Raw genomic sequence first — 18,177 nt, 5'->3', positions numbered from 1 at the left:
TAGTGGGCGGGTTCACTTAAAGTACCAGTGTTGATAGAGGCTTTATTTTCATAGTACGACTTAGACCAAATTAATTGATGTGAACAGTAAGGTATTATGTGTTGGGTTTGTTTAATAGGGAGTTGTTACTGATGATCGTATGTAACGTATTTTATTTATCAAAATCAATAGCTAGATAGCACTTTCTGGTCAAATTACTTTGGGCAACACCCAATTTCGCCCATCCTACAGCGCTTCCTGAGTGCTTTTACTGTGAGAGAAGAATGTATTGCAAATACGTTTGGAAAGGTGTTGACAGAAATAATTGTGGAATCTTTGACGTTAAATTGTTACAGTTTATAGTAAGTTACGTTATTATGCTGTCGGTATTATGACGTTGTTATATCGATTATTTTATCTTTTTACTCGGCAGGATAGTCGAATTTAAATTACCAAAGATTTTTAAGTTCGATGCGACTCTTAAACCATTTCCTATGTTTATCAATAAAAAAGTACCTACCACAACGAGGAATAATGAAAAAAATACAAATCAAGGGACAAAGTAAACCATAGCCCATATAATAAGTATCTTGATACAAGTCAGGTGCTATCTTTAACAAGTCGTATACAACCTCATTAGATGTTCTTACAGCTTTACCAAGCCACTGAGCGAACAGCACCACTACCCTCAAACCTCCAAGCGAAATTGCTGGCGTTGTGGAAGCGAGACAGAGCGACACAACAGCTAAAAACTTGCTTTAAGATATCATAGTACAGGCACAGTTGATCTCAGGAGTCAAGTATAGTCTGATAACTTTAGAGGCAACCCTCTTAACACGACGGCTTGCATTTACATAATTTATTCGCGACACCGGCGCAAGACTAGTCGAGGTTCCATTGAGTTTGTCAACTGGTTGTGCGATTAGGTGTGCGAATTGGGTCTTTCTTTGTTGCAAACATCAAATGTATAAGATTGTAATAGAGTAACTTATGGAGCTTCTTGTCGGTTCTTCTCCATAGGAATGATATTTTGCAGCCGTCTTCTAGAGTCATTATTGTAACGTTTTAAAAGTGCCTGAAAAATGGCCTATTTGAAACAAAACTATTGATTTTGTTTTAATGAATTTATGTACCTAAATTACCTTCTTAACAAAATAAGGAAGGTTTTTCTGTTGTATTTTATTTAGATTTGAGTTTCTACGAATTAATCGTAATATTTCGTGATTTTTTCTCAAAACTCATTATTTTTCTTTACTTTTGGTGTGCGTACGGAGTTAGATTAACATTAAACTTACATATATGGATGAAATATTTAATATAGGCCTAGTCCCGTAAACGCTGCATAACTGCAACTCAATTAAAATTTGGCAACGATTAGCTATAACTGGGGATGATGACATTTTTTTTAAGTTTCCTTTTTGGAGGTTAATACATAATAATGGATGCGATTTTTTTCTTATGCACCGCAAACATAAACTGCTCTAATCAAGAAAAGTAACTAACAAAGTGACTTTACGATAAAAATAAAGTTTAACAAAATTGTCACGTCATAAGTCCTCTATACTACACTTTCAAGCAGTTCATCTTTGTAAACTTTTGTACTCAAAAAAAGGCGAAACATTAATTTTGAGTCATAATTTCATTATCTCACTGAGATACTTAATAGATTTAAACTTTATATACCAAGGCATCATCCCAACTATGCATACAAATCATTATACGCTAATTCAAAACAACGAATACAGTCACTGAGGCCTTGAATAAATCCGTAATGACGAATACCACCGCAGGTTTAACCACAACCAAAGTCCGGACTAGTTGGGCAACAGATCTGAAGACTAGTCGAAGGATCATGACCGATGATATAAAGTTAAGAAGTTAATCATTGCTGGAAACGACAAGGAATGTTTTGCTTAGACAGCAAAGTTGGTATAGTCATTAAAAGAACTGCAAAACTATTTACTATTATAATATACTTAAAAAAAACACAGAGCAAACGTGAGTCATAGATATCATTCGCATCTGTCGCAATTATTCACCTTCTGGTAATCTATTACCGGGAGTGTCAGGGCTGGACAACAATTAATAAAAGATCCATCAGATCATATTAAATGCTAGAGGTCTTTTAGATTCTTTGTTTTTCATGCTTGTTCACAACAAGTTTGTTTTAGAATATTTAGATTACGATGCGTCAACAAAATTTGGGAACATTTTGTTACGTTACTTTACAACTACGTTCAACATTGCCCCGAAACTACGCTTGCCGTATCTATAGACGTAACATCCTTGTATAAAGTCGACAAGTACTTAGATGATACAGCCACAATTTAACTCTTAGTGGTCTCTACTTAAAAGGGGTGAACACACTTTAGGGTAAATGATACCCTTTTTAAATATTCACGCTGCTAAGTATGGGACTTCTTGAACTTAATGACACTTTTAATAAGATGAACACTTATGAACAATGTGTGTTAGCTATTTACTTACGGGTAAATATATCTTGAACATTATTTAATACTGGTTGACGCCCGCTGATCTACTAGGCGTACATGTCAATTTTTATCTCGTTTATCTTAGCACATACTTACGTGTATTTATTACGTTTTTTTTTTGTAATGATGGAAATTGAGGAATTAAAAATATTGCCCAAATATACGGATAGGATAATTTATAGTTACTAAGATTCTGGATGGATACGAAACAAAATCATTCACATTATGTAGCAAAATCTTAGGACGCAGTTTTTTATCAACATTATGCAAAACTGGAAAGTCTCGAAACAAAAGAGGTTGCGAAATTAAAAAAAAAAGCAGTCAATAAAAATGAATTAAGTAATAAAAAATAAAGATTACAATAAGCTCTACATCAAAACATTTCAAAAAGCTACCGAAAGCCTTTACGATAATGTTACCTTCACCTACGTCTCTTTAAAGCGCTGATTTCAAACTAACTGATGATTTTAATAACTTTAATCTGCATTTTATTCAAGCGTAACATTAAATTCGTCCTTAAACCGACCATTCACCATAACATAAAGGCTGGTGCACACTAATGAACACTTAAAACTTAATCGTTATTAAGCACTGAGACAAGAATATCGGTACGAAAAATTTTCAATTACGATAAAGCCCTTACATAATTGAGACTCTTAACTTAACAGCGTTCGCGATATCGTGTAGACTGAGCTTAAAAGCTTTATTCATCTATAACATATGTGGCAAGCGAAAGTATACTTTATTCCTTGCGAAATAGAGTTGTTTTTGTATATATTAGTACGTCGGTTCCTTTACATGCAAATTAATGTTGGGAGCATTGGAAAAGTTTTATGGTATCTTAATTAGCCGATACAGGAGGTTGGTGCTTATTTAGTGGTGGCCAGTATCAAATTTATATCTCCTATAATAATAAAGGGTTGGTCTGACTTTGCTTGTACGCGGTGCCTGCAGAGTAATAAAATAATAGATACAATTTATTTTTTATTTTTAAGGCATTGCTTTTGCGTTGTGCGTGTGTTTGGAGATAGTTGTGGATAGTGCGAGGTATAGTATCTCTTGAGAAGTTTAAAATGATATGGAATAGTTATCGTTTGTGGAATTTATTTAATCTCTATAAAAAACGTTAGTAAGTAAACGTAGGTAAGTCGTAAGCTAGAAATAATTTCAGTAGTGTATGTTCATGACGTAGGACGACCAAATAATTTCCTTTGACAAAGATGGATGATGGTACGCAACTTTTATGGTTTCCAGATTACATGTTCCATATTCCAAAAATACTAACTCACGTACCTATAGAATAGATCCGTTAAATGACACTCAGATTTGTTTAAATCATCGTATTTGTTTTGCGTCAAAACATCCGGATAAACTTCACCAAGACCTGTCTATTTCTTGCGTTATGGAACAGAAAATCAACTTTTTCAAAATGATTTAACCTACCCCTTAAACAACAAACGGGATTCTTAAAAGAAACAAATATCTCTCTCATACAGAACACATGAAACAACTTCAACTTAGCGAAGAAAGTTTCACCATAATTCACGTTTCATTAAAACTGACGTACAAATGAATATAAAGTTAATTCATTTGTTGAATTCAAACTTTAGACTGATATATGACCACCCTGAGGCAGGAATGAACGGCTAATTTACCCTGACCTCCCCCACCCCCCCAGCTGTTCAAGATTCTAATGAGAAAGGGGAGGTATGACTGGTTTCGAAGGATCTAATTACGCTGGCCTGTGTGTGTGATAATGAATGATTGAACAAAGCGTTAAGTCTATTATAACGTTGCAAGAACTTTATTAGAACGGTTAATGTACGAGATGTTAGGGATGGGATGAGGTGTCGATAAATTCTGCTATCGATGTCTCATATTACTTTTTGATTATTCGACTTTTCGAGTATTAGCAAACATTTACAAAACGAATAAACAAATCAGATCGTAAATAAAAATTGTTTTTGTTAACATTTGTACAAGGTGAAATATATTTGCAAATTTCTTTGACACCTATCAAATAAATTTGAATTTTAGTTAAATGATACGGCATAAATGCGATTAATAAAATCCATATAAAGTTATCGCCAATAAAAGCCGGGTAATAAATTTTATGCCAGTTATAAGACTTTTAAAACGCTATCAAGTAACAAAAATCGTTTTTTCTAATCTTTGAGTAACTAATTAATTACATCGATATTAAATCGAGTTAGAATTATCGACACCGCACGTCACTAGGCAAACGCTGCGAGTTTAGTCCGCGTCTAATTAGATAAAGCGGTGAACAATTAAACTTCCCTTAAATAAGCCAAACGTGGGGGTGGCAATTAGCATTTTCGGCTGATTATTTTATAAGTGGAAAACGCCGGCAGTGAAACTTTCTGGAAGTGGCAAGTGGCAACCCTGATGGTATACAATTTATTTACGTTCGCTTAATTGTATTTAAGGTCGGTTCTGTTAAATATAATTGTGATTCATATAATCATCGAAGTTTTGTTAGAGTCCTTTCTGAACGCCAAGGCGAAACATTGTATATATTGCACACAAGATGACTATCTACTTATATAACTGTTTAAGACAGGAATTTAAATCTTTAAGTTAGCTTTTTATAATAATTAATTTTCATTGTGATGGAATTTCTAAGTATTTACTATCTCGCGTTTCATTTTTTAAGCTCCTTATAAAAAAAAATTATAAATACTTATAGTTAATTTTAATTTATTACCTGTAGTTTTTTTAAGTTTTCTAAAGCTTAACTTGTGTTACCATTTTGCTATCGTTTCTAGTTACTGTAATTCAACGTTATATCATTTTGCGAGCGTGGTTCTAACAAATTTATGCTAGCTAATTAAGACCTGTTTTATTAATTACTTTGGCCAATTCTCCACAGTTTTTCCATTTTTCTCTCTTCCGAAATCATATTTAATAATCTGTTTAGCTGTCGTGAATACTTGGGGTTAAGTACCTTGATTCGGGTTTGTTTTTCTTAGTTTTTCATCTTTATTGTTTGCTTTAGCTATGTGCATACCACACGTTTTTTTCAGGTTACAATGCAGTTCATATATTTTATAAGATGGACAAAAGCGAAGATTGTTTAAATTTAATTTATAATAAAAATAATAACGATATCAAAGATTTGTTTGATATAATTTGTGTTTTGATATTTAAATCCTTATTTTTAGATCTATGAAAAAAGGACTTACCTTACCTTACTTAACAACCAGCTTTAAAAAATAACTTTTGTAATAAAATCATATGCATATAAGTTATAAACACACAAACATAGCCGTGTCCAAAACCACCAACATTTACTCAACGAGGTTGAAATATTCGAACCTCTGAATAAAACCTATAAAATATTCTAACGATAAAAGTTTACAGCCCTACCCTTAGCAGTTATCAAAACAGTCAAATAAATCCAGGGAGCGTTTTAAAACTTCAAGATGTGATCTCGTAAAAACTCCTTGCATAATGGATGGACTTTGAATTTCTTATTGTTTTGCTCCTTTAATTTTTGCGTAATCATAAGTAAGTATTACTGGTCCATATTTTTAGATTTCGTGTGGATAGAATGGAGAGTTTGTAAATGAATTGTTTTGCAGTCTATTTGGCGGTGTTTTTGACGGTCTAAATGAAACAGTGGCTTATTTTGGTTCCAACCTTTCTGTCTTTTTGTTCAATATTAGTTCATATTATTTGAGTATTGTTTGTGTGGTTTTGATTTTGAATTATCAACGCTGCAGTAAAGTAGTTTATTAAGCTACTGAAATAAAGTTCTATTGATTTAGGAACTGCTAGGGTCAACAAAGCAGACTTTCACTACGAAACAAATTCAGCTAATGTTTATTTCAATCACTTGCGTCATGGTTCCCAAAGTGTTCTATTGTCATTTGCATTATCAGATCCATCTTCTATCCCTAATGTATGTGAACATAAGAAAAGACGACGTGCAATAAAAATTAACGACCGAACACTCCCTAGCACATCACTCCCTTTCGAAGACCCTCCTATCAATCGACAAACGGATTTGTTTCCTAATTCCAAAGGAGACAGCCTACAAGCAACAATTATACAAGAGACAAACAACATAGTACACGAAACACCAAACAAGCCATTCCGAACTCTATTACAAACAATATAATACTCATTATCCTTCACAAATATACATCACGAAACGGAAGCTGCGAAAAATAATCTCACACAAAAATAAACTCTTTGCGATCCATACAAGAAGTGTTTTCGCTAAACATGTATCAACACCCTAATTCTTCGAGTTTTAATATTCACTTATACAAGGGAAAAGAATTACAGGAAGAAAATGAAACAGGGTGAGTAAATAAATAAAGAAACGAGACGCCTAAGGCGGCCATGTTGCTACGTGGGTAACATTACGTGTTAGATCGTGCAACGATTCTAAATCGATTTGTCTATACTCGGACACGATTCCAGGGAAATGACTATCGACCTTTAGCATGTGTAAATAGTTTGAGGAAATTGGTCTAAGGGTACATTACTCCTAATAATAAGGTAGTGTAATGGGATTTCAAACGACCACGAATCCGAGAAATAAAGTTAACTTTAGTGTTGTACCTACAAATTAGTCGACTATATTGACTAAACGAAGTTAGCGGGAACGAGTGAATTTAAATACTTAAATACCATATAAAACAGCGCTAAAGTACAAGGTATTAATTTCATTAAACAGTAATTTTGTGTAAATTCTGCATCGGTATTCATGTATTCCGCCGTAAAACGTTGATAGTCCATTACAACTCTATAGAACTACTTAAAAACAACTGTAAACACGATAAAACGCGATAATAATCGGCTAAAAGTACAAAAAAGAGGAAAATTTATAAAACAGTAACGCGGCATCATTAATTGTAAAATAACTAGTAGGCTGCGCTTATCCAAGACGAGGAGGGCATAAAAATAAACTTAAAACAAACGTAAAAGTCACAAAAATAGGCTATAAACCAAACAAACGAGTAGAATACATGTAAAAAGTCGAGTGTACGTCTTTTCCACCGCAGTTAATAATTGATGGCTCAAACTGCCGAGTTGTGTTGCTCATACAAAATGCATGTCCCTAGCTACCCCATGTTACCGCCTGCTTGATGTTTTGTACATAGCATATGTATAAATAGTACGTCCACTTAACTGCCTCTCTAACCTTTGTTATAGCAATTTGGATCGGTTTGGGGGACGAATTGATTGGGTGTACGCGGGGATATATTGTTTCACTTGTAATTTATTGTAGCTGTGGGCTACATTTGTTATGAAGGATTTCTAATGCGATTTGTATCGATCGTCAAATTTTATAAAACATTAGTGTTTTCTATAAAGATCGAATTTTATACACGTATTGCTTTTCTAACCTAAATTACTAAAAAGCTGAACTACTTAGATTCATTATATCATTGTAGAAACATTCTTGTTTGCTATAATGATTAATGTCCTTTTAAGCATACGTATAAATCACAACTTTCTAAGCACTTTAGTAATGATTTACAACATTTTCAAACAAACCTGTTTTCATTCACATCATTTCTTAAAAGCTAACACAAAAAATCTAAACAAAAAAAACCTTTCCACAAAAATCGACTAAAATAATATCGATAGTTTAATTTATTAGTTTGTCACATCCTTATCTTTGTACACAGATACTCAATGAAGGCACAGATCATAAATAAATGGAGCTATTGTTTTATGAATGACTTTATACTATTACTTACATGGGATGTATAATTTATTGTGTTTCATTCATGCACCTATTGTTCTCAATTTCATTGTTAACAGATAATCGTTTATCATGAATGTATGAGAGTAATGGTGGGGTGTTGCAACATTAAATGTCAAAATTGAAAGCTTTTGATTCTATTTTGTGTCTTACTATGATAGCTATCTAAATAGTTGAGCTAACGTCAGGCAAGCCAAGTCATGGGAAAAGCTAAATTAGAATATTTGTGGGCCCTATGAGACAAAAAAAATCCTTCTTCGTAACGTCAAATTATAAGTAATTGTATAAGGTCAGTCTACGGTAGCCCAATATTTTTATAACCAATCAACGTATTCCGTCACCACAGATAATACAAGCCCATTTGTCATAGATAAAATGCCACTTCATTTAATTATATTTTTATCTTTTATAAGGATAGTAATGAACCCATCTTATTTTAATAGATTTGGATGGTGCGTCAGATTTTAGTAGCTTTTATGTTAGCAACTCTTGGCTTACTAAAACACATGTTAGTTATTCCAGTAACGGATAAAATAAATTGTTTAGTCAAAGTAGTTTAGTGTATCAATGTATCAATTTAAAAAAAAACAGCGAAACGTTGTTGTCCAAGTCAGTTTAGAAATGTTTAAAATATTATTACAAACTATTACAAAGACCAAATCCTACACTTCACACAAAAAGTATACATACGGTCACATACGGACATTCTCACTACCACACAAACCGATTCCACAATTCCTCTAAAACAAAACACAACACCAAAACAAGAAATTCAAAATTCAAAACTGCAGACAATGCGAGAGGTGCGTTCCGAAGTTGTGTTGGTGGCATCACAAGCGATTACCTTCTAATGGACAAGCGGTGTTTGTGTTCGGTACTGATAACGCTTGCTCGATACGCGCGGCGCCATGCCACTGATTTTATTATAACAAAAACAAAAAAGCATCGATTGGGCTTGCAGCCAGCCAGTTCAAGCACTCACACGTTCGTGATCTACTGTCTGATATAGGATTTTATTTCGCCTTTGTAATCGCACTGATTGTACTCAGTTAGTTGTTGGTAATTTAAATTTAGATGCGTTCGGAAATCTACGCTTATCATGATCTGAGTTAGGTACTTAGATTGCAGCTATAAGTACAAGGTTTTAAGTTAACACGTACTCAATTTTGTATTGGACAATTCATGAACACACGGCACATTCGGTTATCCCAATGTAAATTTTAATTTGGAGCGAATGTTGCTTAATTAGGTCGAATTTCCTAGCAAACACAAACGATTTCGGCATTGTCATTAGATTGTGAATTACCATTTAATGTAATACTTAGGATAACAACAGAAAAAAAACGAAACAACGGTTTGATAACGAAATAAAGAAATGCCAAAAAGTGCGGATTAGTAATCCGTTCCTATTTAAAACAAGTCGAGCAAAGACAAAAGACATTAGTATGCGGAATCGGTCGATTTAGCCGAAGTCTCTTTGTATTAACCGGCCAAGTTAATGGGCCCTTATCTCTAGCTCCTTGTTTTTGTCCTGTTGTGTATTATTAAAAGTCGGGTTATCGGCTAACGAAAGGCGACGTGGCTAGGACCGAAGTCGATAGGATTTTGTTTCAAGTTCATTTGATTAATTTACTGGCTAATGTTTGTGACGACCAACCGACGGCCTTTTATTTTATTTTATTTCTTCGCATTTTTTTAAGTATTCATTAATAATGATAAAGTTTAAAGAGACGGCATTCGAAATAAATGGCGTCTACTTTAAGATAATTTATTAGTCTTTCATTAACAAGTTTCGTTAAATCTATTTGCTTAGTGAGCTATAAAATCCATTTAAGTTTAACGATAAAAAAAATGCATGATTAATACAATAATACATTTTTATATGGATTAATACCTAATTATTTTTTCATTTCACAAAAAAAACAATCTACTTTACACGAATATTCTATTTCCAAATATTTGAAATGTCAACAACATCGTTTTAAAATACCGACACATGAATACGATGTAAACCAAGCGAAGGAATTTTGGGTTCAGCCGCACTTTACCGTATTCTGAAATAAAAGACTCATTTAAGAGATTACGATAAAGAACACTCGATTTATTGGGACTCTCTCAATATAATTTAAAACTGGGTTAGGATATATCTGAGGACTGATAGGAGTTCAAATTTTAAAAATAGAACTCTCGGAAGACGTCCTTTATTGCCATTATTACTTTAGACTGGATAAAAGTAATTAAGTTTCAGTTGTGTTAAGTATTTAAGCGTTTGATTGATTTATGGCGTACTTATTATTATAAACGCACTTATTAAATATTTTTTTGTTTTTGGAATTTAATTAATAAGAAATTAGAAATAGGACCGTGCATTATACTTTTTTTTGTATTATCAACATTTCATTACTGTAATGCATCAGTTTCTAATTGAAATAATTTCGTCTGCCATGTATATTTCTTGATAACCAAACACCAAAATTGACAGTTATTAAGCTGTTTAAATTAGGAATACTCTGGGGCCTTAAATATCAAAGGAACAATCGATCAATGTAAAAAAAGATGAATCTATCGCTTCAGACTTTAATATTAAATTCAAATTGAAAAGATTTACAAAATAAGGATGAATAGAGAGAATAGGTTAATATCTTTTGTATCAGCCTAAGATTAAGATCGTACCAATATCTTGGCACTACTTTCACACCGCAAGCCGTAAGAATATATTGTGGTTAAAGTAAATTGTAATATCATTTTCTAAAATATGTTTTAGAATACTAAGAAAATACATGTTTATATTTGTGGTAGAACTAATGTCACGGTCCAGTGCTTCTAAAAAAAGTTTATTCTCTATACTCGATATTTTTTTTAAGAAGCATTGTTTATAATAAACTTTTGGACAACTTTTTATCTGTAGACGTTTGTGGTGGATGGAACGTGGTTATCTGGTTTCGGATTTAAAAAAAAAAAGATAGCCATATAAATTTTTTTTCAGTTCTATTTTCAATGTATATTTTTTTATGGGTAAAGTTATATAACTGTCGAAGATCCAGAATAGACCAAAAAAAAACGTGTTTCGTTCCTCAGTTTTCTATACATTAAACTTATGACAAGGCGCAACTAAAATCCAAAACCCAAATTTAAAAATACACATTTCAATGTGGACTAAATATTAACATTACAAAACTTATAGCATGGCAATAGATAAATACCAAATTGTGAAGTCGATTAATGTTACCATAAATTAAAAAGCCGGTGTTGCTAGCTAAAAGCACTTACACAACACACGTATTTTAATTGATTGAACGATTATAATTAATTTATGTTAATCAATGTTTTTAATACGTATGTTCTTTGTCGTTTGATTTAAAATGGTCGTTTTAAACTTGTTTCGTTTGGAACACCATGTGTAACGTTTTTATCGATTACTTATTCATTGTATTTAAATAGACTTGCTTATTAAATTGCCTAGAACTAGTGTAAAATATTCGTTTTTATCTAGATGATTAGTATAGGTAGTTGCCGTATACAGCATGTGATCCTAAAATATGTTTAGTTATATAGGATGTTTATAACTTATGAATCCTTAAATGATGTATTATACAAGCTGTCTAAAGTGTTCTAGTCGGACTTGCGATACAGAGGGTTCCGTACGAATAGATTCAAGATAAACAAAATTAGTGGCGACAAATTTATGATCTTAACTTAACCGTTGATTAACATCGATTTTTATTTTTAGTATTTGTTGTTATAGCAGAATTGCATCGTCTTTGAAAAAATAAACTGTCTATCTATCCGGTTCACAAGATATAGCCTGGTAGAGTTCCGTTTTAACCTTTTGGGTAGGTACGAAACACAGAAAAAAACGACATAAAGCCTAATCTATTCGGTAAACGGTTATTAACAAGTGCCCGAATCGTTTAAGTTAAATTACAATTACTGCACTAAAGATTTTATAAAACGGCGTTAACAGTTCTGTCCGATCAACGAGTCAACGAGCAGTAATTAAAACAAACTCCCAACCGACCGTATCACGCTTTACTTAAGTTTTTACCGACCAATACTGTTAAGGACATACCGCCAGTTAACAGAGGCCCCTCAACTGAATACATTTGTGTGGATTCTAGGGGACAAGTTAAATTAGATGTAAGAAAGTGTCTACGGTTATCTAAACGAGGACAAGCTAAGAATGTTGACGCCTCTACATAATAATTACAAGTATTTTAAGTGAAGATAAGTAGTTATTGACTTAAGTACTGTTGTTTACAGTATTGTTTTGAATATATATGAGACACAATGAGTTGTGGCGTCTTGGGCCTAGCGAGATATGGAAGCTCAAAAACACACATAGCTTGGGAAGTATATAATCTATTAGACAAATCGTAAGATGATTGCGGATATTCAAAGGGCAGGTTTAGTACTATTCGTCTTTATCTACACTAGTGAGTAAAATTCAATTCTTTGAATCCTTCAATCCTTAAATTTTTCGGGTTACTTTAAACAGAATCATGTGCGATTTCAGAAGCTAACGAACGTGTTTTTCAAAAATTTCATACAACCTGCTTATTCTGTTAAAGTAGAAATTCCTTTATTAAGAAAATTATCTACTATTGGAGAAGATCAGTTTTGAAAAAAATCACTTAAGAATTTCGCAAATCGCTTTTTCTCCTATCCACCCCCATGTTTAAAAGGTAAACATAAATAATATTGAAAAAAAAAAACTCACCTCCACTTAGTTCGTCGATTCTGAAACCAGGTTTTTACTTGTGCGTCCGTCATTTTCAATGTTTTAGCTAATGACGCTCTTTCAGCTGACGCCAAGTACTTCTGTTTATGGAATCGCTTCTCTAGTTCAGCAATCTGGAGTCGTGTGAATGATGTTCTTGGCTTCTTTCTTTTAGGAGGCGTTCGATTCTGGTAAGGATGTCCAATCCGCCTCGTGATGGGAAATGACGCTGAAAAGAAGTATATTAAATAATTAATTTGGTATATTTATAAGGTTTTCCACCTATATTGTAGAATTATTGATACTTATTGTAGAAAAAATATCTTAACTGCCTATGATATTGGTGAGGCATCCCTCAAGGACGAATGTGAGGTCCTGTCGTATTAAAAACTTAAAATTTGATGCTTAAATAATTAATGTCATTTACTTTTGTTGCTCAAATCTTCACTGAATACGATAAACATTTTCTTTCTAACCTTATTTCTATGCAAATTGTAGGAGCTTATTTCGTATCGTCATAATTATTGTTACTCAATGTTTCTGTTATGAGTCAGCCTGTGTTTATTAAACAAAAACACAAAGAAGTAGGTTAAACATTAAACGGCCACCGTAATAGGTTTATTCAAATTTTGCTACGTAATTTTATATCAACTGTAACCATCAGGCAATTACAACTCTTAACGTGCATTTACATCTTATCTTTGTAATTGAAATCACGATTTAATCGTAATGAACAATACACTGGATCATGAAAAAAGTTATGAATAAATAAAAATCTCATTATAATCCATACACGCATAATTTATATTTTATACCATACAATGTTTTCTATAAAATACCTATGTATTACCAGGCACTATGATTATACGTGCAATCAAAGTTTTCCGTCTATAATAAATGTAAAATTACATGTTCTTGATCATTCGTGGAAACTCGTCTTAAAAGATTGACCATACACAAACCACAAGTTATTTAACTTAAAAAAGGAAGCGGTAATCGTTACAAATCGTTTCAAAGTAGCTGTTGCACGTTCTCTTTTCAAAATTACATCCAAGATGGCGGGCGTAATCATGTTTTAAAAATTCGAAACTCAATAAATTACTATTTAAATGGTGCGTTGCGATTGGTCGAGCGCTCGGTAATGGCCGGTGTTTTCCGTAATAGATCGATTTGCATTAAATGATCCATGAGATGAGATCATGTTGTTTATAACTATATTGTTTTCAATGTCATATCTATAATGAAACATAATAGCGTATTTATGTCCATTTACTTCAACAATTTTATAATAATCTGTCCATTTACTGGACCGTAAATAACGCTCGTATCCGTTGCAAAAAGTTTCATTCTGAACATCACTTTAAATTGAGTTGCTAATATAATTTAATGAAAACAATGATAAACTTAGCAATTAAGTTTCCGCACAAAAACTTATCAAATACATTCATACATATCAAATATATTTATAAAACCATTTTATTTTAAATTCAACATTTTTATGACTATGTAAAACAGGAAACCTCTTTTCCATCTTTTATAATCTATGGAACTATACAGTCTTCTATGATACTTGCGTGGTATTCTGATTAAAAAAAATAGTTACATTCATAAATTATTTTCAAATATGGAAAGGAATTAAAGGGCGCGCTCTCATTGGTCGGCCGGCAGTCTAATGGCTGACTTACGTGACCGCAAATTATGTAGCAATTGCTTGGGAGTAACTTGTTCGTAGTTTAAGATTGTTAGTAAGTTTTGTTCCCTCAGCAATTTAAGTTGAAAGGTAAAGCTTTTTGATTATTCATTTCCAACTGCACGAAGTTACATTTTAAAGTGTTCGGTCTTCTTTAGAGGCTAAGAAATAGGTTTGTTTTGGAATTTTGTTAGAAGTGAGCTGCAAAATAGGGTTGTAGGATCAAAATATTGGTTTCGTGTGTCACATTTTTACATAATTGATAGATACATATTACAAAAATACACTGAATCACATAATTTTGCAGGGCATCGAAAGACTCGATAAAATTACACATCAGAAAGAAATTGATTTTCGCTGGCGGATCAAATATCTAATTCCTAATAAATCTTCAAAATCAGCAAAGTCAATCAAATAAATGACGTATGATAAAAATGCATTACAACGCATCTATCTCATTAATTTAATTTAAATCCTCGGCAATTCGATCACCATCGCTTCTAAAATCAATCAATCTTTCTCCAAACTGTATCTACTACAATATTCCACAGAACTACATATAAACGATTAGCTACAATACATAGTAAAACAAATTCCCCGTCTGTTAGCATCAGGGTAGAAAAGGGTGCGGTAATAAGATTCCGTGGGTCGTAATCCGTTTACGGGTTGTATGATTCATGCGTGTGCCCGAGTTAAGGCCCTATGGGCGTGTGGTTTCTGTTACGTAGCTGCCAGTATACCGAAACCGCTTTTGTTTTTCGGATTTTTGAATTTAGAAGAATAGAATTTTTTGTGTTTTATGAGTGGTTACTTGTTGTTGGTTTGGTGAAATTGATTTGTTTTTGTTTTCAAGGATTTAGAATTTAGAATTGTGTCTTTTGTTTCTTGTAAATAAAGTTTAGATGCATGTATGAGATTGAATTGCCCATATTTACAGCGTTCTGTATAACCTTACCAATAATTGTGTTAATCTAACTAATATTTTGTTGTAAAGAATTGTTGCCCAGTAGACAATGGATAAAACCTCGTATTTTAATCTCCCCCAAAAAAGATCAGAAAGAAATCTCATTTCATTAACTGTAAAACAATTCTCATCACAATGAAACGAGGAAAATAATAAAAAAATCATAACCCTTAATAGAACACCGAAAAGTCTAATTACAAAAGATATAAAGGTTGAGAAAAATTAACAAACAAATTAACATTGAAGGGTTAACCGGCTGAGGCGAGCCCTTTATGATATTAAATTATATCAACCCTTACACCCTTCAGTTGGCCACGGTAAATCATATTAATTCACATCGGTCTATTTCATCTGAAAATTGAAACAAAAGAAATTGTTGACTAAGTTAAGTAAAATTGAGTTCTACACGCAAAAATAGTCATTTGATCCAAATATTATATTATTTAGGAATATAATATAAAAGTAGCAATCGCTCGTATTTGACTTCTGATCAAATCAAAAAATCTCTAAGTAATTTTTTTAACATTTGACCACAGCTAATATGTTACTGAACATTTAAAAGATACCGCATTTGTAATTTCATATCCGCGTTACGCCGTTCATTGTCACCATCCACCATCTCGCTGCCATTCTCAAAACTAACACAAGCAAACACAACATTTACATCAGGAATATCTAAACTTCCATTCAAAAATATAACATCACTGCATACGTCACACATACCATCTCCACCGTTCCTTAAAACGAGACAAATTTTCGCTCATATTTTCGTACAAATCTGCTTCCCAAGTGGGAGCCTCAACTGGATGAAAAAGTAAGGGCGGGAAGACGAATGCTTGACGCCTAATTGGACGCTGACGTCACTTGGGATTAGAAGCTACCGTTCCATCACTCTTGTGCCCACATTTGTCTGCGCCTTCACGATTTGGTGCCGTAGCTACAGCTTCCTCGTATACGACATAGTCTGTTTTATTTAAGACAGCGTTTTGAGGTGATTTGGAAGTGTCATTTCAATGTGTTTATTTTCGTTAATAATTTCTGATTAAGTAATACCAGTAAAACCAAGAGATGAAATCATAGAGCATACTTTCACTTGGTACGGTATAGATAGAGATCAAGCAAAATTTATGATTTTTCCAATTCGGAACAAAGGAATGACTAATAAATTACAACAGTTTTGCTCATTTATAATTCGAAAACCAAATGAGTATCGAATAAAAAACAAAACACAAAAATATTTTCGGTACTTTTTTGCGAATCAATTTGCGATGCGATCATAAATATACAATTATCCGGTCCACTGCAGCACCGATGTGCACCGAGAGTAAACATTTTTCAATTACACCGGACAGTGGTGCGAAACGAAAAAATAAACGGACAAAATCTCATACATATTGTACGCAACAAGCGAATACCAATTCCCACTAGTTACGGTACCAAACGAACAGGAATCGGGGATACGGCACAATCTCATTTAAAATTCATCGGCTGAAATGCAATCGGGGAACGGGTTTAGGTGCATTTTCAAACGCTGCACTCGTTGGCTGAACAAAGGCTTGGCTTTATGACGTTGTGCTTTTAGTGCCTTTGTTCCTACGTCGTTATCCGTGTATCCAGCCTGTTTGGTGTCTATCTGACTTTGCAGAACATCGTTAGTGTAGTTTTGTTTTTTATTGTACCTGGATTCTGTTCGAATTTTGAAAATGTGATCAATTGTTTTTTACGTAGGTATTCTCGAATAATTGAATCATATTATCGTGATTCAATTTAGTATTAAAATTGCATGTCGATGTAAATGATATACAATAATGAGGTATATAAAATTATGTTAGCAGTTATTATACTAATTTTATTTGTAAGTACTTGCGGAAAATCCTTCAACATTATTAACATAAATTGATTTTATTATACTTACGCAATACTACTTAAGGTACATGTGCAATTTGAATGCAAAATACGTCTAATGTTGTAACTTATAATATTATCATTTAACAAACATTTAGATATGCTGAAAGAGATATATTATGCAAAGTTACCATCGCACTATCTTAAAATACATGCATATGCGAAGTTGACATAGTTTGAAATTATGTGTTAAACTATGTGACAAAGGCTTTTTGTTGTTTATTATATTTTGTTATTTTATATAATTAAATGTGGTCCTGAGTCTGGGTGTCTTTGTGCATGAGCCTTGAATTTTTGTAAAAACCTCCGCGAAAAAGGGCTAAAAACTATAGTGACTTAAAATATATATAATTCTCTGTAATATTAATTAAAGGAGGCCGCATTCTAACTCACGTGAAGGGAAAATATTTTATGACAGAAATCAACAAGGTTAGACGTTCTTTTGTAACTAATCAAGATTCAGAAGAGAAAATAAATGAAAATTTAAACCAACCTCCAAATCATCCTTAACAATTATTTAATTTTCTTATTTTTTAGTTTAAACGTGTTTAAAGGGCTTTCCAGTATGTCTTAAAGTAATATTTCTACAGTCTAGTTGTAATAATAACTCCTTAAAAAATGGTAGGATCTCTCCTACCACCATTTTTTAAAGAGTTAGTAGTAGGAGACATTTCACTGGAACTCGTCTTG

General features: G+C 32.8%; 1 protein-coding gene across 1 annotated transcript in view; it reads right to left on the bottom strand.

Moving 5' to 3' along the window:
• LOC113494949 (T-cell leukemia homeobox protein 2-like) overlaps positions 1–18,177 on the bottom strand; it is a 35,929-nt gene that overhangs the window by 4,456 nt on the left and 13,296 nt on the right. The window contains exon 2 of the mRNA XM_026873489.1: positions 12,929–13,157. Coding sequence (XP_026729290.1) covers positions 12,929–13,157 — 229 coding nt within the window. The remainder of the gene's footprint in view (positions 1–12,928; positions 13,158–18,177) is intronic.

The sequence above is a fragment of the Trichoplusia ni genome, chromosome 6, assembly GCF_003590095.1.
Source record: "Trichoplusia ni isolate ovarian cell line Hi5 chromosome 6, tn1, whole genome shotgun sequence".
Lineage (NCBI taxonomy): Eukaryota > Metazoa > Arthropoda > Insecta > Lepidoptera > Noctuidae > Trichoplusia > Trichoplusia ni.
Note: the sequence above shows the minus strand (reverse complement) of the source record. Positions and strands in the feature narration are given on the sequence as shown.